The 26,174-nt window shown below is 35.2% G+C and overlaps 1 protein-coding gene across 1 annotated transcript in view; it reads left to right on the top strand.

Annotated features, from left to right (window-relative positions):
* LOC120527942 (cytochrome P450 26B1) overlaps positions 1–26,174 on the top strand; it is a 61,423-nt gene that overhangs the window by 16,871 nt on the left and 18,378 nt on the right. The window contains exon 2 of the mRNA XM_039751925.1: positions 4,975–5,199. Within this exon, the coding sequence (XP_039607859.1) occupies positions 4,975–5,199 (225 nt within the window). The remainder of the gene's footprint in view (positions 1–4,974; positions 5,200–26,174) is intronic.

Genomic DNA, 26,174 nt, shown 5'->3' with positions numbered 1-26,174 from the left:
TGCTTAACAAAACTATTTGTATACATAAAGTCTGAAATTGCATTTTATCTGTAAACTTGTTATAGCATTATGAGCAGAGAATAGTGCTATACAAAAATAAATGGACTGATTTTATTTACAGTGTGTGCAAAGCTCTACCACTTACTTACAGGAAAGGATGTTATAATATTAATTATAATACGTTAGAGTTTCTCTGAATGTTCAATCTGTAAGGTTAGGAGCGGTTTTACAGGAACATTTTACAACTTGTGGCCAAAGGTTCAGATGATGTGCCCAAATAAGCTTAGGACAGAGTTATTCACAATCATATACATGAATGTAAGAGTACAGAAAATTCTTCATCAAAATTCAGAGTTCTTTTATTGTTAATATAATTGAAAATGTATAATTATATAATATATAATTAGAAAAAACAGACATGAGGCAGGTGAGGCTATTAGTCTCAAAGGATATAGCAGTGAAGTCTTGTTAACTTTTAAAATATATTTAGTTCATTTTCACCTTGAGAAAGGGTCACATCGGGCTGAACTTCTATTTTAAGTCACTTTCTGAGTCCAGGTCTTGAATTGACTCTAATAAAAATTGTTGTGCGTCCCTGGAGATTTTGCAACTCGACTGTGAAATACAGGGGTTCCATGTTTTGAGCTGCAGGCAATCATGCAGAAAAGAGAAAAAGGGAGTTTTCTGAGAATTAGTCATGTTTGCAAAACATGCAGGGAGTTTTCCTTATAGATTTGGGAACCACAAGTTTAACAATTAGATTTGTTTTAATGTCAGTTTCTCAAGCAAACTCATTCCTTCAGGGCTATTATTTAATAACTAAGCTGAATGACATTAAAATAGGTTGGGCAAATAGCAAAGGAATCAGAATCGTTCTGCTTATTCTGGTGAAACTACTGAAAGTGCTATTAGCTGATGCCTCCACCCTTCTCTTTTCTGAATACCGGTATTTCTGAAGCCTTTTTTTGGCAGATGGAAAGTGGTCTTGTCTGTTCAAGCCTGCCTGGTGCAACTTACATTGACAAACATCCTCACTGTCAGAATTTCACCCACTTTGGCCTTTCTTCACAACAACGTGTTCCCACCTGAAAAAAGAATTTGCAATATGCTCACCAAGATCTAAAGAGATATCAAACATATTGCCTATAGTTGATCACTTGTGGTCATTTCCTGGGGTTGATAAGTGATGCTGGTCATTGTAATGCTACTGGAATAAGTAGTCCAATGGGAGCAGTGTCCACCATGAAAGGTGCTAAACATAGTGGAAATAAAATTTAAGAAGTCAGTTGTTTTTAAATCAATATAAGATCATAACTACAATAGTAATCAACAGTAACTCACTTACTGTAACTTACTCTGTGCCTTGACACTTGATTAGGCATATCTGTATGGATAGACTTTACGCAGCAAAAAAAAAGATAAAATAAAAACATTAGTATTGGTCTAGAACAGATATTAAAGAAGGACTATGGGAAATGATAGTTAAAATATATCTTTTTCGGCAGGTTTTATTAGCAAGTGATGGAGAATAAAAGAGGTCTTTCTCTAGGGGCAAAAACAGAAGTGTAATTGCTGTTAGCAAAGATTGGTTTTAATGTACATTGACCGAGTCTCTCGAACAATTTTTTAAAAATTTTGTTGCATTTAGTATTTGGATTTGGATTAGTCAGAATACTTCATCGTTTTCTTGAAGACGTCATATTAGCACTGGCTTCACAACATATGACGTCGATATGCATGGTTTATTTAAAGATGCCTGTGTACTTTCCAATTTATATGCTTATTGGATAAAGGGATTGACACATGGATAGGACACTTTCAAAAATTATAAATGTTTGTCAGTCTTAGAAATAAGAATCCCAAGTCAGTTACTAGATTTTACTTTTGGTTTTCTCTCTACAAAAATGTTGGTTCTGAACTTTGGTCCTTACGTGCTACATCTTATCCTGACTAGTTTTGTCTGTGACACTGACTATGACTCTGCACACCCTTTTATTTGGTTAGCTTACCTCCTAGTTGTTCCTTTCCCAGAGATCAAAACAATTTTATTGGAAGTCATTAAATAATGTCCTAAGATTTTTTTACTTACATACCCAAACTTGAAAGTTATATCTATTTATAATCAATTGCTTAAGCACTAGTCTCTTGTGAGGCATTTTCTTTCTAAGTAAACTTCCAATGCTGCAAGACATCTGATGTTTTCTTTTATATCATGTTTGCCATGACGACACATGTGTCATTTGCCTAGCAAAAACGTAGCGTCACAGCAAACTAAAGCTCTAGCTATAGAAACATACGCACAGAATTACATAGTTCATAGGGGAACAATAAACAAAATGGCAGAGCACATAGGGAAACAAATAAAAATGAAGAACACTCAAAAATAGTAAAACCGAAAAAATGATGTCCTTCTAACAAGGTGATGTACAAAATTTACATATACAATAAATCGTTTTAAAATTCCTTGGAACATAAATGAGAATCATAAATGTGGGGAACAAGCATAAACACAATATTAAGCCTGAACAATTACCGATATTTATAAAAAGTATGTAATGTAAATAGCAATGCAGGCACAGAACACTGCAGCAAAATTCCAAGGCAACAGACACAGACATTTGCTAAGCATAAAACCAACTCACCCACGTCAAACCAATTCACAGTCCCCTGTCAACCCTCTGCATGTCTTGAAATCAGAGCCCCTTGGAGACGGCAGAAATCGAAACTCCGTGTAGGATACAATTCGAACAAGGAATTGAACCGTGGTCCAAACCAAAACGTGACTATATAATTTCCACTATGTTATTTTGTGGACAGGGCAAAAATATAATCTCATAAAAGACCAGGGAGGAATGGAAAGATAGATAGATAGATAGATAGATAGATAGATAGATAGATAGATAGATAGATAGATAGATAGATAGATAGATATTTGTCCCAAGGGAGAAATTTTGCTCAAATCACTTTGCCTTTGCCAGGAATGTGCTAGAACCCCACCCCTTACACATCCTTTTTACCTGCCCTTTCCCTTAGGCCCTTACTCTCAGTCACATGAGAAAAAAGTGAGGACATAAAAAAGTCCAGGATAACAGTAATGTATGACAGTAACAGTAAAGTCTTTCAATTGAGATAGAAATTCCCTAGCGCTCCCCCTAAATTTGTAAGTTTATTTATTGATCTTATGTTTTAACTTTTTATGTGTTCCCAGGATGCTTTGCATTCTGATTAGGGAGTAAATTATGGTTTGGATTCCGTTTTTTGAACATTTGGCCTATCTTTGGATTTGTGACCTCCTGTCTGGATTTTGGAAACAGTCCTAGACTTAGACCCAGTCCTACAAAACTGAACACACTTAGAGAAAAGATCGTAGCCTCTTTAAGTTTCTGTGAAACAAACAAGTTGTGTTTACTGCAAGCGTGTAGAGACTTTGACCTCAGTCCATTTTACATCCTATTTTAACAATTCAGCCCTAAAATTAATAAAAATTTTCATTGAAAGGAATATTTTTCAGTAGTTCAGTAGAAGTAAATAAATTTGGAAGTTTAGAATGCATATGGGAAGCAAAGTTTTTATATAAGTCTGTTCTGTAAAGTGTAAAAATATACTTAACTTAATTCTCATCATATGTTTTGGCTCAAATGTTTCAGAATTTTCAATATGAAATTAGTTCACTGATCTTATTTTTGGTCTTCTGTTACTCTAAGATACTTAAAAACACTGATTTTAGTTATAATGTGTAACAATAGTTATTTAAATAACAAGTTATATGTATATAACTTATTTTAGTTATTTATATAACAATATTTAGCTTAAATTGGTAAATGTGTAATGGTGTTCTTTTTGGGAACACTAAGTAGGTGGATAATTTCTTGAAGGTGTGAAAGGATTTAGAAAGATTTGCTGATCCTGATAGAAGTAAAAATATGCACACTGGATTTTTTTAAAGACACTCAAATCTACTAATCATTTTAAAACTAGTGAAAAAGAAAGATGACACATTAAACGTAATTATTATTTACTATTAGACTGGTAGTCTTAGTTACAAATGCCACACAGTTTTGTGCAAAATCGTTATTTTCCTTATAGAGATAGTGCTTAACATAAAATGTATAAAAATGGAGTCTATTTAATGATGGGCATAATACTTTTTTACAGTCCCATCTGTCTCAACCTCGATCATTGTTCCTTGAAGAAAGCAGCATTCAGTTTCAGTACACTGTAAAATAGGGTTTCCTGATGCCCAAAACAAAGACACTTATTTGGTTCTTCATTCCTAGGACTTTACCCGGTGCCACTTCAGTTTCTTCATGCATGTTTGGTTATATGGTGATAAGCGATATCTGCCCTGATGAACATTCTACGGAAGTGCCATGTCACTCAGCATATTTTATTTCAGTTTTAATATTTGGATGGCGGGCATCAATTAAAAACTTGAATAACTGCTGTTATGGCCTCTTATTAATACAAAATGACTTTATAATTTTTACATATACTTTATATCCTAATACATTGAAAGCAGTAATTCTAGATCTGCGCATAACATTGCACACTTTTTGACTTTTTAGTAGGTCTTTGTTACCTGCATTTTGTTCCATAGCCGTTCTTTGCTTGTCCATAACTTTAAGTATAATTCATGTTACTGGACAGAAGGACCACAAATGAACAGCTTTCTATATTTCGTTATGACTACTCACACTTCACAAAATTTCAGAAGTGCCTCTTTCATTAGTAGAAAATTAGGTACACTCCATATGTACTAAATTGTAAACAAAACTGAAAGTGCTAAAAATGAAAGTGATAAAGATAATAAAACTGAACAGGAATTCACATTCACCAAATAGTAACTTCCAAGCATGAAACATACCTCAAAAAATTCAGAATTGTTGTGATTTTCTTAAAATGAATGACATTACAGTATATTTATGGCTTGATGAAATAAGCTAATTATTTTTCTTGAATCTCTTTCTTCTCTAGGGCTCCAGTTTCCATTCATCCCGAAGGGAGAAGTATGGGAATGTGTTTAAAACACACCTGTTGGGTCGACCATTGATCCGTGTGACAGGAGCCGAGAATGTGAGGAAGCTCCTAATGGGAGAGCACAGCCTAGTGAGTGCTGAATGGCCCCAGAGTACTAGGACCTTGTTGGGCCCCAACAGTCTTGCAAACTCCATTGGCGAAATCCACCGAAACAAGAGAAAGGTAGGTTCGTTCAGTGGGGTTTTTTTTTGTAAGACTTAGATGCACTTGAGTTCAAGACTCCCAGAGGCCTGCAGAATATTATTCATCTTGTATGAATGCCAAGTCTTGCAATACATTCCGCTATCTAAAAGTGCCTTAAGTGAGCGATAATGAGGAGAGCTCTGAGCCATTAGAACACATTCATGCATTTGTTCTCGATTTCTGACCTGCACAACACTCAATGCATTTTCCTCATTGTTCTGCTCTTGAATGCTCCTGTCTTTGCACCAGTGGGAGTCAACTCTCATGCTCTGCTATCTGGAGGGTTAGTGTTTCACCTCACACACCTGTACTATTGAACCTTCAATGGGCTGTAATCACCAGCTAATCCCCAACATCTTAAAAGCCATCGTGCAATCTCTAATGATAGGTAATTAGCAGAGTAACATTTTCAATACAAAGAGTGTTTTTCTTCCCACTGCAATTACATTTGGGAAGCTCACACTAACAGAAGGCAATGTGCTGACTAACGCCGGAGATGGACCTTCAGAGTGGGATGACAATCTCTGCTTTCTGCCATCCTTTCTCACAGCTGGACAGTGAGGTATCAGGTGTAGTCTGTTTTCAGGTCACATAGGATTGATTATAGGAGGAGGGTGGGACGAGTTTGTTATCTTTGTGTCTCAGTGTGGGCAGTCTGGGCCTGATAATTTGCAGACTTTCCAGAGACAGTCTGCTTCATCCACCACTGCTGACATGTTGTGTGGAACTGACATTATGCTGCTGTTATTCTAGCAGACATTTTTTTAAGTTGTCATACATATAGAAAAATTGAAGTGTGTGTGTGTGTGTGTGTGTATAAATAGATAGAGATAATAAGAGGGAGCATTTCAGCCATTAATTTATAAAAGGGACTGCACATGGAATTATCAAGATGTTCCTTATATTTTTTTCATACAGTAAATTAAAAATATGTGAAAATGTGTTATGGCACATAACAAATAGTACCATCTGGTCTGTTCTCTTTAGATAATGGGATCACTCAGAACTCGTGAGGAGTTTTATCTATTACTAGACACTATTTCTATGTCAACCTTCTTCTGCATCTGACCAAACCTGAAGAATTATGGCAGGCACTTTTGATGCTATTGGACACAGTTCAATGCTGATGCTAATGGACGTATATTGCTAGGTTCCTCTTAGTTTAAAGAATTTCAGAATTCTCTGTTTTACCGTATGTTTAAACAATTCTGAATCTTTATGTGTATTAATTATGTAATTAGTAGTTTATAAATTGGGCGGCATGGTGGTGCAGTGGGCAGCGCTGCAGTCTTGCAGTTAGGAGACCAAGGTTCACTTCCAGGGTCCTCCCTGTGTGGAGTTTGCATGTTTTCCCCATGTCTGCGTGGGTTTCCTCCCAAAGTCCGAAGACATGCAGGTTAGGTGGATTGGCAATTTTAAACTGTGCTTGGTGTGAGGGTGTGTGTGTGCGCGCCCTGTGGTGGGCTGGCGTTTGTTTCCTGCCTTGTGCCCTATGTTGGCTGGGATTGGCTCCAGCAGACCCCCGTGATCCTGTAGTTAGGATATAGCGGGTTGGATAATGGATGGATAGTTTATGAGTATTAAGTGTAAGTGTATTTTACTTGAGAAATTGCTACTCTGGGCCTGCACTCAGTGAACTGAATATGGGCTTGAATGAGCTTTTAGGCAGCCTGCTGTTGGCCTGCTGCCTCTTTTCCATATTTAGCCTTACCTCATCTGGGCGCACACCAGATGTACTGAGATCTGACCCCAAACAGAAGCATGCCTTAAAAATATTTGCCTTGCTAAATTGATAAGAAAGAAAGAAAGAAAGAAAGAAAGAAAGATGGACCATGATTAATATTATGCGCAATATACTACATACTGATTAACTAACTATTAACTTCTTACTTAATTATTTGTGTTTTTTAAAAACCAAGCCTGGGTACAAAAGGATGAATGAAATTTCATAAATGAATTTCATAAAAAAAAAATTTTTTTCATAATTTACAGCTGCTATTTATAATTAAACATTTGTAAGTGGATATACATTTCAGTCCATAGTCTATTTTATACTAAAATTCCATTTAATTAAAAAAGATGTAAAGCAATGTATAGTTGTTTGAAAAGCTGTCCAAAGTCTAAATTATGATGACTACAGTATATAATGAATTGGATAATATTAATATACTTTTAACAACACTCGTTCAGTTTGATTACTGTCTTTACCAAGCATTTATGAGAAGTGAAAAAGAGAGGTATCAGAGCAGGAGTAAGCCAAGGAAGTATTCTGTCCACTATGTTTGTTGAACTTGCCGTTGGACCATATACTGATGGAGGTTGATCAAACAGATACGAGTGGTGAACTAGATATCCCCATCAGAGCACTGGTGAGAGATCTTGAATATGTGGACAATACAGTGCTTCTGGTAATGAGTATAACAGCATTAGTAAAGCTGTTGAGATTATTTGATCGGAATCAGAGGTGCTGTGATTAAATTTAAGCATAGCCAAAACAAAATGAGTGAAGATTGGTGAACATGAAGGAATGAACAAATTACAATATAAAGCTGAAGTGTTGGAAAGAGTACAGAGAGTCACATAATTGGGAAGCAAGACAGAGGTGAATGGCAGCTGTGAAATGGATGTAACAAAGAGATTAGGTTATGCAGAAAAAAGTATTTGCTAAATTAGAAAGAGGACTTTGGAGGTGCAGAACCAGCAAACTGTGGAAAAAAATAAGAGTCTCTAATGCTGAAAGCTGGACACTTAGCCAAACAATTAAGAGAGGACTAGATATGTTTGAGGAAAGATGCTGGAGGTGGAGTATGGGAATTACATAAGTAAAAAGTAATGAGCATTTGAGAGAAAGGACTGGTCAAATGGAGAACTACTTGAGTGAAATATGTAAATTGAGAATGATAAAATTGGCAGGACATGTATGGTACATGGACAACTCAAGAGCAGCAAGAAGCACAGGAAGATGGATTCTGGTAGGATGGAGAAGAGCAGGAAGTCACAGAAAGAGGTGGAAAAATATGGTGCAAGCATCAGTTAGAGCAACAAGAGGAAGATAGCTCCAGAAAGTGGCACAGGATAGAATGTGGAAGAAGCTTTAAACACGTGTTGAAAATGATAGAAGCATGGCTATCTAACTTTTAACAACAGAACTTTAGACTGTCTCTCTTCTGTGAAGGAACAATGATCGAGGTTGAAACAGATGGGAATGTAAGACTGGAATTGTGAGGCTACACTTATGCTTTAGAGAGAACATGTATATTTAAAATTGTTTTAAAGTTCTTTGCAATTTGATATTGCAAACTGATTTGTTTAGGAAACGTCTGAGAAAAGAGTACCTTTGCCACCTGTCAGTCCTTGAAGATGCATTCATTAAAAAACATAGGGCCTGTTTAAGATTTCTAGATCTCTGATTTTCTGAATATGACTGCTTGGTCCAACCCCTTCAGTTATCAAGTAATATTTATTGTAGTATATTATCATCTAGTCCTTGAACTGACTTAAGCATACCTTAAATTTTGTTTACTTTTGCCTGTTTAATTGTTCTTTCTTGCGAGAAGCCCAGATATACTTGAGAAGTTGCATCATCATTTGGTAAAGATGATCTACCACAAATTGGCCTAAGACAGGCTCTGTTCTGTTGTACTTAAACTACTCTCAGAAAGCATGCCACAGATGTGCCCAGGTAAAGTTCTCTTTGGAAGAATGTATGAAAATATGGAACATGTATAACTGGGCAATTTATCCTCCACAGAACTGGTTTGAACTCACTGCAGTGTAAGACTTGATCTAGAAATAGCAGTATGACAGCATTTAATTAAATTAAAATTTACTTTTAAAACATAAATATGATTATTGGGTTAAAATTAGGAAGCTTTGACATATGGTGAATGACATATGCAAATGTTCATAGTGTACTGTATGCTAGTACTTTGAGTAGGTTTACTGGGAGGTTGATATTCAGCTAATAGCCAATCTGATACATCATTTTAAATAAAACAGTTCCATATCAATTTAGAATCACCGATTAACCCATCCTTCATGTGTTTGTGGATTTGAAGGAAAACCTGGACAGTCATGGGGTAAATATACAAACTCACAAAATCCAGGTGTGGGATTCATAGTTAGGTTTCTGGCTCCTCTAGGTGGCAGCCCTGTCCAGAGTACCAAAGTGCAACCCTTGTGATGGATTAATACTTGATAATTGATTTTATAAAATGTATCTGATTATTATACTATACTCTGTATTTTAGATGTCTTTTGTCATTTATGTCACATGTTGCAGTGCAGTGTAGGATGGGAATTTGCTTCAGATCAGTTTATCTTATTATATATAAGGCATAACGCACTGACTTGATCCATTTTGTAATCATAGGCAATTCTTTCTTATTTGGCTCCAGGATACACAATTTGATTATTAATATTCTAATACCCATGCATACAGTTTTCACATAGCTTTTTACTCCATCTTTTGACATTGAAAAGATATTGCCATGTCAACTAAAGCAAACAAAAGTGGCTATGATGAATCTTCTTTAGAGAAAGTTGTCTTGGATAAAAGAATAAATAAGGAATAACAATAGGCTTTGCAGTAGTGTGTGTTTCACCAATTAAAGTAGAATCGGGGTTTAGAAACAGTTCTAAACTTGAATATATACTATATGTTACCCTAAAGACCTATAAGCCTTATTATGCTACTTGAATCTTTAAGTTTTAAAGGAGTGGTATGGTTTGAACCAGCAATACTAGGTGTTAGGAGGTGCCTGTTTAGTCTGAACACTGTCTACTTGATCACTAAATAAATACTCATATTCACTACACTTATTGGGATATTTATATGAGCTATTCAGATGTATTTTTCAGGATTGGTATTGTTCTAAATAATAAGCAAATACATCTACAGTATATGTAGTGTTCAGGGTAGCAGAGTACACTGCTTTTCTATAATGCTTTGTGGTCTGAGTCCATATGAATTTAAATTTTTCTGCGTTTGGGACATATTTGTTGTGGAGCCAAATAATAATTTGGCTGAAGTTTTGTTATAACTCAGCACAGTTTTGGATTTTCATGGGCACTGCGGTATTGTTTATGGTTACCATGACTACTTTTGATCATTTGATCACTTACGATGAAGTCTACCTAAATAAGATGGTGGTGGGCCCAGTCTGCTTCCAAGCATCTGAACTTCTGCTCATGATTCTTTTGTTGCTTTTACTTAGTTTTCCTCTTGAATTTTTATCTTTTTGTTGAAGACTTTGAGCTTTTGGGTTTGCTTTCAATGCTCTATTCTTTGACTTTTTGATAACAAACATCTTCTGTCTTTTGACCTCTCAATATCAGAAAGCCATTTTGATTATCTCCTGGTTATTTTTTTATTTTTTTAGTTTAAGAAAGACTGTTTTTCCATCCATGCACTTTATCTACTCTCTGATGTTTTCTGTTTCAAAACAACCTGGACTAGTGATTGCTTGTTACAAAACAACCACAAAAGGCAGATTAGCAAACGTGCAATTTTATGTTTTTTATTTCTGTTAACATCTCATTTTGGTATTTTTATTTAACAGAGTATATGTTATCAATGAACAAGCTTTGTTTATTTTGAAATGAACTTCTACAGATAAAGCCTGTTTAAGGGATACATTTTGTTTATTTGTAAGCAAATATGTACTAATCTCAAAGTATGAACAAAGGCATGCTATTATTAATTATGTAAGACCCCACAAGTTTGGAGTAGGTAAGTGTCTTTTATAGGCCTCTCAGGTAACTGCGGCCTTAAAGTTCTGTATTTTTCAAGTAAAAGTTATTTCATCACAAACAAGGTATGTTGGCATGTGAAACTTCACTCTAAAGTTAAAGCATTTTCTAAAAGTTTTAAAAAATGCACAGCCAGTCCTGGCATTTTATAATGTAATATTATAGGGCACAGGATGCACAGAAAATAAAAACTTAAAGACATATTGATAAGTTTAAAAAAAAAAAAGTTTGTAGAAAACGCTTAACTTAAGAACACAAGTTTGCATAGCAAATGCATATGTACGGTGTTTGTGAAGAACATACCTGAGACTTAATAAATACCAAAACAATCCTTTAATGATCTGTGTACTGGACACCTAAATTAATATTAATACCCACCCCTGTAAGCGAAGAACATAAATGACAACAAATGACATGAAAAGATGTTACGGGAAAACAGAAAACACCAGATAAAATGAAGACGGAGAAGGCAGGAATGCCATCCTTATAGACTGATGTATTTTAAACAGTAATAGAAAATGTCTGCTATAAATGTTTATTTCAATATGTATATTATGAAACAATAATATGACTATTACTATTACCCACCAAAACTACTTTATTATCATTAATAGCTAAATCTGGTACAGTTTGGTAAAACAGCTGTAAAAGAGGAGTATGGTCTAAGACATTTATAAATTTGAATTATAGTTACTGAATACTTGATTTAAATTGAACAACACTAGATATTCAAAGGGTGCAAATCACTTGCATTTTAGGATATATTGAAAGTGTACCGTTACATTCACCTTTGGTTCCTCCACCTTTAGTGGGTAATTTAGAAAAAATGTGAAATCACCTGGTTGTAAATAAATAGGGATCAAATGCTGCAAATTCAGTGTTTTTAACTAGAACCAGCGGTCAACAGTTGAATGGTTGAATGGGGGAACATTTATAGTGAGGGACCGGAAATGAAGAGCAATGAATGCTGGGAAGGAACTGAGATAGATTCTGGGATTGATGATGTCATCAGGAATCGACAGAGGGAAGGCGGAAGTGGTGATGCGTGGTCAGGTAAACATGGCAGGTTCATGGTGGTGGCGTGTCTTTCTTTCTGCAGAATAAAAGAGAGAGAGGTTAGTACCCCGCCAATCCCTTCTGGCATGCGCTTTCACGCTACAGTTTAGGTACTTACATGGTACTAACCCTAACCCTAACCCTATATCTGATTTTGATTAGGATGTATAGTTTTGGAAATTCCACAGTTATCTAACTTTTGGACCACTTTATCTGCCATTTTGAATTATCGCCTCTAAGTTTTCTTTCCGTCATCAGCACCATCTGAGCATTAGGTAACAACATGACATTGATAAAAGATCATCTATGAATTGACTTCCTTACCTGAGTTATGGATACAAACCCTTTTTCATAGTGTTTGTCTTTTTAAAGTTGTCAGTATTCGTTACTAGTTTTGACACTTTCCTGTTACTCAGCTTTTCCCTGTCATTTTTAAAATCTAGCTCAGTTTGCTGACACAACAACAGCAAAGTAATGAAATCATTTAAACAACTGAAGTGTTTGGGGGTCCGGTAACAAAAAAACACAGTATTTTGCCAGCAACACAAAATTCTCTTTACCATGTGGCAAAGGCAACTAAATTAATGAATCCAATGCAAAATCAAGCAATTAGGTTACACACTGTATAGTGCCTTTTATAATGAGCAACACATGTTTTCCAAAGTATTCTAGAAGGTTGAAAAATAAAAAAATGCACCAAGCATTGGAAAAAATAAGCAAAGGAAACAGAAGGGCCATACCGCAAGAGTAAATCAGGAAAGGACAAAGACAGATTTGGGTGAAAATAAAGCAGAACCAGAGAATTATGTTTCACTACTTATACATCAAAATAGAAAACTAAATATGAAGTGCAACAATTAAAAACTCTAAACACAGTATTGTATTCACATATTGGCACAAAGTAAATGTTTGGAGCATATGTTTTGGCATCTAGTATGAAGTGCTTTCTGCAGCTTGTTTAGCCTGTTGTATTTATTCTCTTTCCAAATTTTAGACCACTGTTTTTAAATCCATGGCAATTCCCATCCAAAAAAAATGTAAAAAAACTTTAAAAAGTTTATGTGACCTTTAAAAACAAACAAGAGCCTAGATTTAGCTTCCCAATTTGGAAGTGTGTCTTAATTTTAAATGGACTTCCTGCACTCCCTCTTCTGCTCACTGGAGGGCAGGCCAATTTAGTGCTTCATCATTAATAGAGTATAAATGACATACTGTATTTCTAAATTTGTTATTAAAATGAAAATAAAAATACACTGTGCATCTATAAAATTAAATGTAAGTATATTACTGCCGGGGTGTATGTTTATTTATCCATCTGTATAACAAAAATTCAAATAAAAGACAGAGCACCAAAGAGCAATCATCTAATCCCACACATGCAAACACATTCATACATATTTTATATCCATATATATATATATATATATATATATATATATATATATATATATATATATATATATATATATAGGACAACATATACTGTATTGTTAGTAGTGTGTGTATGTATATGCATGTGTATATGTATATATACACACACATGCATATACATACACACACTAACAATACAGTATATGCTGTCCAATATTTAAATATATACAGTGCTCAAGGTTATAATAGTATAAATTAAAACCAGCCAGCCTTTACATTTGAAATGTATTATGAACTTAATAGAAATATTCTAAAGGTCGAGTTTTATAATAATATTTTTTTTAATCTTCAAACAAAAGCTTGCTTATATGCTCCTGTAGTAAATCACAGGGGTTGCACAGCCAATCAGAGAAAAGGGCTGTTTTGAGGGCAGTCTGTTCTCTAAGGGGTCTTGTGAATGCGGTTTGAGAAAGCCCTTCCCAACGTGCCCAAACACAAACACGGTCACACACGCCGTATCATAAAAGCTGCTATTGAACTGCTTCTATTTATACTCACTGAGCACTACAATATTTAGAATAGCACTTAAACTTGAAAATTAAACGCAGATGTGAGGAAAAAAAAAAAAAAATAGAGAAAAAGTTCTGGAACTTCAAACATTCAGTCAAAAGGGAAGCTGGATTTGCAAGAAAATGTTCAGCTGCTGTGCTTTCACTAGGGTTTGCAAATAAGCAACAAGGAATCACTTTCCAGGTTCAATTCCTGTTTCAGATTTGTCAGGATTACAAAACCCTCTCACATGAACCCTGACCCTCTTCTTAACCTGCTCTGTGAGCTCTCGCACAGACCTCAAGTTCTCTTCAGCTTTAGCCTGTTGTTTTGGCATTTAGATGTACAGAAATTTATAGCTTTTTTACATTGCATACATGCTATAGACTATCAAGAGGAATTAATTATGCAGGAATGAAAGACTTAAATTGCCATGATGATTTTTGCACAGGGAATTTTACATTAAAGACAGCCCATCTGAAATTCATGGAATGATACATTATGAGGATTCTTGAGGATTGAATAAGCACAGTAGCAAAATAAGTGACAAGCCCTAATGATATGAATAATACGACTGTAGGCAACTCTACAAGTAGCAGAATGGAGGCATTGTAGAAGGGCTGTGTAGGCTATATTGCGATTATAAATATTATATAAATTGCTATTATATAAATATATATAACCATGATGGCACAGTGGTTTGAGTTGCTGCCTCACGGATCCAGCATCCTGGCTTTGAATCCCATATTGCATGTTTTTCTCTGTGTAATCCGATTTTCCTGCCTCATCTCCATGGGTGACTCTTTGTTAGGTTAATTAGTAAATTTAGTAAATTACTTAATTCCAACTGAGTCTATGTGGGTGCGGTTTCAGCCTTGTACCTGATGTCGCTAGTAAAGGGCAAATTTGGAATTGAGAATTAACTTACAATGCATATCTTAAAAAAATCACAGGAAATCAGATTACGAAAAAGAAAAAACACACAGGCATAGGGAGATGCACAAATTCCACACAATGACAGGGTGTGGGATTTCAAACTCCAATGCTGGATATGTGTAGCAGAATAGCTAACCAGGGTGTCACCAGACTCCTTCTTTCTCACTTTACATACAAATTGTGGCCAAGCTCTATCCATGGTGATGCTGGGTCTAAAAGTGACACCATCCTTCTGCTCTCATCTGTCTTTGTGGCAGCTCTGCCAGAAGGGGAGCACTAACAACATCTTCAGACTTCGGATCTGGACTGAGGCAAAAGAGAAGACATCGCTAGCAACAGGACCCCCTCTTGTACCAGGGTGGTAGGGCTTATACTGTTGGAGCCAGGAAAGTGGTCCTTAGGCACACATGTCTGACAATATATTTAAAATGTATAATTTTTATATGTTAAAATACCATGAACACACAGTTACAAATATACAGTATGTTTTTTATACCATATACAGTACATATAGCTTGTTCTTGTCAAAATTGTTCTAATATATATATACATACACAAGTCACAAATCTATTGTGTATAGTTGCATGACCTTCTTGTAGTTATTTAAATTTCAAGTTAATTGTATATATTGAACTACAGTTTTATCCAAAAATGTAAAGGTTTATCTAAAATAAAATGATCAAACTACAATAAATATGTAGTTATGACGCAGTTAAACAGTTCTTTTGTCAAACCCAGATAATAAAAGTTTAATACACACGGTTCATACAGTATATACTGTATATAAGTTTATACATACTCATATCTGTATATGTACACATTCTGTATTCAGTAGTGATCATGTTTAAGTGCAGAATTTAAATTAAGTCTTAATAATCTGATATTCCACCCTAGTGCAGTGTTTAGTATATGTCAGATAATAAAAATAAATGTGGACTGGAGTTTGTGTCAGTGGTCAGTGACCAGTCCTTGAAATAATGTATTCCCTCTATTGTCGAAGGACAGCAGATGGAAAATAGCCTTTTGTCTGGACTTTCTTGTAGTTAAGTAAAAGTAAATAGTGAAAGAGTTCAAGTATCATCCCAAAGTGTGCAATTTACTCCCAAAGATCCTGCTTGCGCCGGATATGTCTTCTCTTTCAAGGGTTTTCATTACTGGCTGCACCACCATTAGCTGTTACTGTGTCAGTAAACACAATGTATTCGACTATTCAATGTGTTTTGTCTGCATTGATGCATAGCTTTTGAAAGTGAATATCATATCATATAATTCTCAAAACTGTCTAATCCCATTCAGGGTCGTGACAATCCAGAGCCTATGAGTGCTCTTTAAATGTGATCCACACTTAACTGTTCCAAGTCAAAGCTCAAGTGTAAGCCTTAAGAAGTAAAGCGGAAAGCAGACATGACCTGGGGGAGGGGTTGTGATTGGGGGTTATGGAGGAGGAGGAGGAGGAGGAGGAGGAGGAAATTCTCAGGCTCACAGCAAGCCTTTAGCTTTACACCTTTGGAAAAGCTTTCTGTAGCAAAAATATTTGGAGGTCACATTTAGTTGGGAACGTATATAAAAAGTGCCATTGTTAGCATTCAGGGCTGAGGTTTTAAAGGGAACATGGATGTTTTTTTACCAAATAAACCTTTGCAAGAGAGGCACATTAAAAATGCACAGCCAAGGCCAGGAAAATCTTACCTTTCTGAGGGACTGCTGACAGTATGGGAAACTCTCATTCTCAGTGAGGCAGCTTTCACTACTTCTGCAGCTAAAAAAAAGAAAAAGGAAAACCTTCTATTATAATGCTAATAATTCCATTTATTATTATAAGAACATTCCAGTAATATTGTAGTACTTTTCATTAGCATTATAAAAACAGTAGTTACAAATGCTACTATAATACCACAAAAGGGAACACAGTCCAAGTCCCCTCAGTCCCTAATTGAATTAAGCTGGTTTGAGAATGCTATGGTATTTTTAGAAAATAATGAAAGCTGGAAATTAGAAAATGCCTTACCTCAATTACTTATAGAGTTCAGATATTAAACATGCTATCATTTTATAAAGATATCTGTAATGAGGAGTAGGATAAATAGAAAAACTAGTTCATTCAGTGTGTACTTTGCATGTGCTCCACATGTACACAATGGTTTTCACCAGGTTTCCTTCCCTTCCTTGATACATGGTATAAGTCTGACTGAATAATCCAAATACTCCCAGTGTGAGCCAGTGAATGAGGAGTGTGCCCTGTGATGGACTGGAATCCCATCCCACACTGCACATTTTTTTTTGTCTGTCAATGGAAGCGAGTTAATATTTCACGACAATAAATGTATAAAAATGTATAGATAAATAAATAAATAGCTCCATCCATAACAAATTCAGAGTCACTGAGTCTGAATTCTATCTCAACAGCACTGGGCCAAGGCAGAAACCATCCCTAGACAGGGCACACTTACGCAGACACCCCCAATCACTCACACTTGTTCAAGATAGAGTCACCAACTGGTATGTCTTAGTTATGTGAGCCAGTGTGGCAAAGTGGTTAAGGATTTGGACTACAAACACTGAAGGTTCAAATGCTTCTACTGACACTGTGTGACCATGAGCAAGTCACTTGCCTGTGCTCTGTCAAACTGGGAGGAAAAAACTAAATAAATGTATGTCAAATAATAATAATAATAATGTCTGGACAAAACATGCACACAGGCTGAGGTATGAATTTATTACTTTGGAACTGTTTGGCAGCAATGGCAACCACTGTGCCACCCAAAAAAAAAAAAAAAAATCTAGCCTTAAAAAAGATAATAATAATAAAATCCTAACATATCAATAATATCAGAAATGCCTCAACAGGGTCAAAACAGTGAAACTTCCTTAACTTTAGCATGAAGAATTATGATGTATTTTTTCCATCAATATCTTTTGATCAAAGCGCAGTATACTTTGAAAAGGAAATGAAAATTCCACACAAAAATTGACCTGACCTAGAAATGAACTGTGGTAACAGCACTAACCACAATTAATAGCTTCAAGTTTCAGACTCATAATATTAATATGCATCCATCCCTTCATTTTCTGAACCCACATTTTCCAACTGAGGGTCACAGGCAGCTGAAGCCTAACGTGGTAACAATAGGGCTCAAGTGAGGAAACAACAGTAGGTAGTTGCCAGCCTAATACTGGGCACACTTGCACACTATTACAGTCCCTAATTAGACTCATAAGCACATGCTTGGAATTTGCAGAATAAGCAAACTCCTCACTGTTTATATGAAAATGTGCTATATAAATAAATGTTGTTGTTGTTGTTGTTGTCATTCCGGTTTCGGCAGTGTAAAGCATCACGCTACCAATTCAACAGAAAACACTCCCTTACCAGTAACCCTGAACAGGGTGCTAAACCTGCTTTGTCTGTATAAATACAACAAACCACTGAACTGAATGTGCTATGATGGAGGAAATGTGCTTTATAATAAAAGCTTATGCCTGCTTCTTATTACAAATAAATAAATAAAGTATCAGGGTTGTATGTGTAAGTACACAACAGCCATACATCGGTAAAAGTAGACATACCGTTTTGGAAAGTGACTCAAGTAAAAGTAAAAATTGCCCATGAGAAAAGTATTCAAGTAGACATTTTAAGGTATCTGCTATTTAGTGTACTTAAGTATCAAAAATACAATATGTTTAACATATAGTCGAAAAAGTTCTTCTAAGCAATAATCTCCAGCTTTTGCAAGTGAGTCATATTACAATCACTGAAGTATAAGCCAAGTAACTGCAACTCCAAGCAGAGACATTCATCCCAAATGAACATCTTAATGACTGGATTCCAATGCACTGGGGAGGTAAGCAGACTTCACCCGTTTAAAGAAGGAGCGAAGGAGCCAAATCCACTTCAGAAAATCCCTTTGTAAAGTGTATTTTCATATTGCAAACTCCTAATTACAATTCATTTAAACAGAAAACATTTTTAAACTTTCCCTGGCTTCAAAAATGACTTCGATTTTTTGTTCAAGTAACACTGAACTACATTAAAAGTGTATATATATATATACATACATAAACAGTGATCCCTTGCTATATCGCGCTTCGACTTTCGCGGCTTCACTCCATCGCAGATTTTAATTATAAGCATATCTAAATATATATCACGGATTTTTCGCTGGTTCGCGCATTTCTGCGGACAATGGGTCTTTTAATTTATAGTACATGCTTCCTCAGTTTGATTGCACAGTTGATTTCATACAAGGGACGTTATTGGCGGATGGCTTAGAAGCTACCCAATCAGAGCATGTATTACGTATTAAATAAAACTCCACAATGATATACGATATGCTTCCCATGCTGTGCTTGATTGTTTGCTTTTCTCTGTCTCTCTCACTCTCTCTCTGACATTCTATGCGCCTAACGGAGGGGGTGTGAACAGAGGGGCTGTTTGCCTAGAGGATACGGACGCTTCTCTAAAAAATGCCGCTTTATTGCGGTGCTTTGGAATACTTAAAAGCCCAAAAGCATGTATTGATTTTTTGATTGTTTGCTTTTCTCTCGCTCTCTCTCTCTTTCTCTCTGACATTCTCTGCTCCTGGCACGCATTCTTTGAAGAGGAAGATATGTTTGCATTCTTTTAATTGTGAGAAAGAACTGTCATCTCTGTCTTGTCATGGAGCACAGTTTAAAGGGTGTTATTTCATGTCTAGAGGGCTCTAATAATGTTAACAGTGTGGGAGAGTTTATAAGGGCTTAAAATACATAAAAATAACTACACAAACATATGGTTTCTACTTCGTGGATTTTCATCTATCGCGGGGGGTTCTGGAACAACCCGCGATCGAGAGGATTACTGTACAGTATATATATATATATATATATACATATATATAACAAAGCACTTTACACAGACTTTACCTCTTGTAATTTCACATTCGATGTTTGCACCATGCAATGTATTTTGGAGCTGCGATGCCCAGCATAATGTGAGAAGTCAGGCATCAACACACGTGACAAAGGTGAGCGACTCACTGCAGCCAGTGGATTTTAACCCCACCCCATTGAACACAATGACATTAAGCCAATAGAAGTGGAAAGTCCCACCCCTACAGCCAGCACCACCCCATTTGGAGGCTGCAGTGTATTTACTGTATTTGAAAGTCAACATCAGCTCTGACTCTATCCCAAATATTCATTCCTGTTGCGTTCTGCAGGAAGCAGCAAGGTGTACTCTTGGAATGACTGCGTGGATGACTGAGTGTTAGCACTAGTGGTGCACACTGAAATTTGCTGAGGGCTGACTCGTCTAGAATTTCAATGCAGATATCTATTGCTCAAGGCAAGACAAACGTGCCTGTTAATGTATACACTTTATATATTTGGCAATTTGATGCACAATGAGAGGATACTGTACTGTGAAATCTAAAGATTTTCATTTTAAATAGTCAAATAATATATTTCTGTAAGTAGTTTTTTTTTTTTGGTTTTATATCTGAAAGTATTTGCGTAATTGTATCACATCACAGATAACTCCTATTGTTGTATGACTTTGTTTTACACTTGAAGTGTATGAGTTGAATTTGCGAGAAAAATTATCAGTCAGACAGTGCAATGTATTTCATTGTCAGCAGATTCTGCAGAGGTTCGTTTTCTTGTCAATAGTGCTACATGCTGCTATTCTTTTGTTGTCAACCACGGTTTGTCATGAGCCACCACTGTGCCGCCGATTTCCATGAAACGGACCTGAAGTCCAATTATGTGGCCACAGTAACCCATGCCTCCAATTTGTGAATCATGTTATACATATCACATCATAAGCTGGTTTCAAGCTTTCGCATTATATATATATATATATATATATATATATATATATATATATATATATATATATATATATATATATATAGCAACATTTTTGACAGGAATTATGCTAAAAAGGGCAACCATTATAATATTTATGGATTTACTTTTTTAAATTTGCACAGTAAATCCCACAAAGACTAGAGTCCAATTTTCTGCTATATACTGTCATTCTTTATATCGATAAATATATAAAATATGGAAGAGTTTAAAAATACATTAAACTGATTGATCACACTAAATTAGTAACTTTGGTGTAAAACAGTAAATACTATAAACATTCTAAGCAACATCAAAACTAAAACATGGAGTATTACAACAGAATAAAATAAGATCTCTACCAAAACTACATTTTTATTTCTGAGGATCCTGTTTTTATGGACTGACTTCATGTTATGCACAATGTATCATCACTTTTCTTTAATTCTAACTCTAACTTCAAGGTAAGGTTGTTATTTCAGATAATGAAGATCGCAGTATGCCTTAATCATGGCTCCAGATAATTTTATTTATATAGCACATTTTCCATGCTCAAAGTTCTTCAGATAAATTTTTAGCTATGTGAATGCTGGCAATGCTTAAGTAGTTAGATAGGTATGAAATGAGTGAATTAATAATGTGATTAACCTGTGTTTCTTTTTTATTCATAACTTAACATTTAAAATAAAATATTTTATAGGGTTACTACTATTTGTTATTTGAATCCAGGTCAGGCAGAGCATAATGCAGATGTGATGTAAATGTTTAAAACCTGTAATTTAGTTTATGTTCCATGGTAAAAATATCGTTTGTTATTACCGACTAGCTTGGCCAGTGCAGGCTGGCAGACCCTGTGTTGTTTGCATGCCAAGATTTTAATGATGTTCTGGAGTTCATTTTTCTGTTCTTTAAAATGCAATCTGTAGTGTCATCACACAACCACGTGTTTCTAGGTACATTTGTACTCCACCCAGGTAATTAATCATAACAAAAATAAAAAAGAGTGTCATGTTTAAGATGAAACTTTCTTTCTGAACTCAGTGAACGCTCCCCATGCCCTAATTTCTGTGCACTGTATCGCCTGGCCTTACCCCAGTGACTGCATTTGCCCTGAACTGACTGTCACATAATAATCATAAAAGCCACTACAAAGAGCAGTGTTATCAGTTTTGTGTTAAATGTTGAAAGTAAATTAGTGACTTGAGAATGTGACAATAACTGACTTATTGTATGGATCTATGTGATACAGTACAACAGACTGTATGGGTTCTGCAACAATACGACTACCAACAAAAAGCCTTCTTTATACTGTTAAGTATGATGACAATAAACTGAAATTAGTTTATAGGCCAATATTTACCTTGCTGAGTATAATTCTTTGAAGGACTGTGCAAAATATTAGAAATTTTGCCACTAAAGCAGGCTTCCACCTATGGGTTACCAAGTCCTTCACCTTATATTCTCACAGCCTTCCTACGCTGTTCCAGCTGGATAATCCATTTTTCAGGAACTAGCTTGAATTTTTTATTGATTTATTGATTATTTTTTCTGTGGTTAGTGGAAGCTCTTTCTTGGTCTGGCTTGCAACTTATGAAAACAAATCCTTTTGAGGCCATCTCGAGGTTGAACACCACTTAAAGGTATTCTGTCTTGTTCCCACCCTGATTCTTTTTTGTTCTAAGGGAGAATAGGTACCAATAAAATTCTTTGTCTAACTGAGAGAAAAACACACCGTGTAGTGACATGCTGACAGTTTTGATGGGTGATAAAGGAAAACGAAGTAAAGAAATCTTCTGACACGTGAAGCTGGGCGTCATAATCAGCTTTGAGGAATCAGCTGCTTTAACACTGGGTGGATTATCCTTTTCTTTGCTGTTACAAATAATGGTATTGAAGTCGACGAGCTGAAATGTATTTTATAAAGGAAGAAGATTAACTTAGATGCCAACAATCATCTATAGACTGTCTTAAGGAATAAAAAGGCACTCCCTCCTGCAGAACGGAAACATTGATTAATTGACTTTTTAATATTTTGTTTGGCCAGAGGGTAAGCATCATATCAGGTACACTCGTACATTTTGTGCACTTTGTTTGAATTGCAGTGAGAAAGTGAATAAAAGCTATGGAGTTTCATGTTACAACAGATTGTCAAAACAGCCCATTCTACTTTTACTGTAATCATTGTGCCAACCCCAAGGGCTTCTGCCAAAATTTGCACGTAGACACACACACACACACAAATTCTATATATAAACACACACACACTCACACACTCACAAATGCATAGAGCATGTAAAGCTTTAAAGGCTTCCAAAGATAAAGCAAACATTAAAAAAAAATCAAAAACACTTACTAATAGAGATGATAGCTCTATTTAGGTATAGTAAACTCTCCAAAAGTTACTAATAAAAATCTAAACTGTTTATTTACACAGTAATTAATAATCTTTAATACCTATTAGCAGAGATGTTCTTAAACATTTTCAACATAGTAAATCTCTTTGGAACGTCTTAACAGAGATCATAACTATTTTTCAACACTGGCAAAGTCTGCAGAATGTGTCAACAGAGATTTGAATTCTTTTTCTACAGAGTAAGACTTTAAAATATGCGAAAAGAAAAATGACCTATTTTTGACCCAGTGAAACTCCAAAGCTAAATGACCAAGATTTTAAGTATTTTTCAGTGTAGTAAACTCAGCAGAAATTGCAAATCCTTTTCAAGTTTTAGAACAGAAAACATGCAGGTATCTATTTTTCGACATAGTACAATACAATTAGCAAAGATCTAAACTTTTCATTAACATACATTTCCAAAATATCCCATGAATTTTTACCCATCTGGTTTCCAATTTTTGACTCCGTTTTTTTTTAAATGTTGCATTCAGAGTACAAAAGAATGTAATTTTCTGCATATTTCATCCTATAACCTCTTACCCAGCATTGTCCACCAACTGTATTTTATTTTATCTTTAGAAAAAAAGACATAAATCCCAGAAATCTATGTAAGTCTTAAAGTGACCCTCCTTTAGTTTATTATCTGGAAATATTTCGTGAAATGTCCTCTATAATTTCCAAAATACATAGATATGTTAAGTCACAAACTCAGTGTCATGATTTGGTGCAAAGATAATCAAACTTAATATACCCTGTCAAACATGTCTGAATGTGCAGCCTAACAAGATCAGTGTTGACCTGTATGCAGCTGTTTGACATATATGTTCTGTAACTGGTCTCATACTTATGTATGCACGTATTACAAAGTGTATGAGTGAACAAGTCATGTCACTTTCCAAAACTTAAAAGCTCCAATAGTCACTCAGATTAACAGAATTCTCCTTAGGCTCAACTGGGTATGATGCTTGTTCTTCATCACTCTACAGAGTTTGAGGTTTTGTCCCAGAGGGAAAGTGTGTTACCAAGTTCAAGTGTTGACTATGTCATATTCATCCACATACATATACACTGTAATAGATAGATAGATAGATAGATAGATAGATAGATAGATAGATAGATAGATAGATAGATAGATAGATAGATAATGCATTCTTCAAAACATTTGTGGAAAAAAGAGAGGTGTGCAGCTGCAGACCTCTGGAGCCCTGTGATTCAGGAGTGCCATTGTAAACAGCCAACTGGGTTGCATGTTAATGTCACATCATTTACACAGGGGGAAATTCAAATGCACACAGCAGCAGTAACATAAAAAACAAGGATACAGACTCACAAGACAAATAATACAGCCAATTAATCAATCAATCAATTGATAAATAAATAACAATAAACTTAACAAGTGCATCAGGTGGAATCATTGAATTGCCTTAGAGCAGTGGGCAGAAAATACCCCCAGAGGCATTTCTTAGCACACCATGGTGGTATGATCCTGTCACTACAAGTTCTCCAACAGAGTGTCTCCTGGAAGGGATGGATGGGATTTTTCATGATGGCATCCAATTTTGAACCATCCTTTTTTTTCCACAACAGCTTCCAGTGTGTCCATAGTTCACCCTGTGATAGAGCAGGCTTTCCTGATGAGTTTGTTTAGGCATTTTGCTTTTTTTGAGCTCAGGTTGCTCCCTCTGGAGACAGCAACGTAGAAAACCACACTGACTACTATGGAATGATAGGATAGTCCAGCCACTTGCTGCACATCTCAAAAGCCCAGAGTCTCCTTAGGAAGTGCAGTTTGCTCTGGCTCTTCTTGTACAGCACCACTGTGTTGTGAGACCAATCCAGTTTGTTGTTTATATGAACACCCAGGAACTTTCACATCCTCTCCTGAATGGTGACTTGTCTCACAGACTCCTTGGCATGTTGGGAGTCCACCATAAGTTCTTATGAAAAAGATTAATAAAGCTGTCAAAAATCAAAAAATGTTTAGTATTATAAAATGATGTCATCATAAAAAAAATCTCCCACATTGTTCTAAAAGTAAGATATTCATTCTATTCAGTCTTTCCTTTGATAAGTTTCTTATGTATTTATGTTTTATTATTTTATTATCTGGAAGTATAATAGTATCTCTGAATTTCCTTTGAATTCCCCATTTCTCTTTTTTTTATTTGGTAGTTTAAAATCATCTGACAATTTAAACTGATCAAATTCTTTAAGAAATCAGCACTGTCACCACCTGTATTGCTCTTTATTCAGTTCACATTTCTACATTTGTTTCTGCCTCACTATTTAGCTGCAAGTGTAAAATTATCACTCCAGTTTTTAAGTGTATCATTAATGCTGTATTTTAATAAAGGTCTAATTCCTAAGTGTACTGTTACAATAACTATGTTATCCAGTCCACAAGATAAAATAAATGGCTTATGGAATGCAAGCTTTAATTATTATTTGTTGCTAGTATGGTATGTGTGAATGTATGTATATATATTTTTATACTGTATATATATATATATATATACATATATATATATATATATATATATATATATATACACACACATACATACAGTGTATATATAAAGTATATATAAAATAGGTTAATTGCTTACTATAACACTTGATAGACACATAATCTAGCGCTGTGAAAAAGTGCAACAATTAGCAAAAAATAAATAAACAAATCAACATGACACTATTTGCTTAAGGAATTTAAGCTTTTTTAGTTAATTAAGCAAAGAAAATTCTGTTACATGTATAGTAAGATGTAGACTGTTTTAGCAATTAATTTGACCACATTTACAATTCATCCTAATTATTAATATTCATATTAGTATTATTGTCTCTTTGCTAGTTGGATAATCGGCTCCCTCTGCTGGTCTTTTTGGTGGAAATTCCCAATGTAAAATACAGAAAATTGTGCTACAGCAAGATCCTTTCCCACTTAATGAACCTGACAGTTTGGATAAAATTAGCATATTGTTGTATTTATGTTAGGAAAATATACTGTATAATAATAGAATTTCCTATTTAGCTACATACAGAAATAAAATAAAAATAAAAATAAATGAATTGTCAA

The sequence above is a fragment of the Polypterus senegalus genome, chromosome 4, assembly GCF_016835505.1.
Source record: "Polypterus senegalus isolate Bchr_013 chromosome 4, ASM1683550v1, whole genome shotgun sequence".
Taxonomy (NCBI): Eukaryota; Metazoa; Chordata; class Cladistia; order Polypteriformes; family Polypteridae; genus Polypterus; species Polypterus senegalus.
The sequence above is the reverse complement of the archived record's forward strand: the minus strand, read 5'-3'. Positions and strand labels throughout refer to the sequence as shown.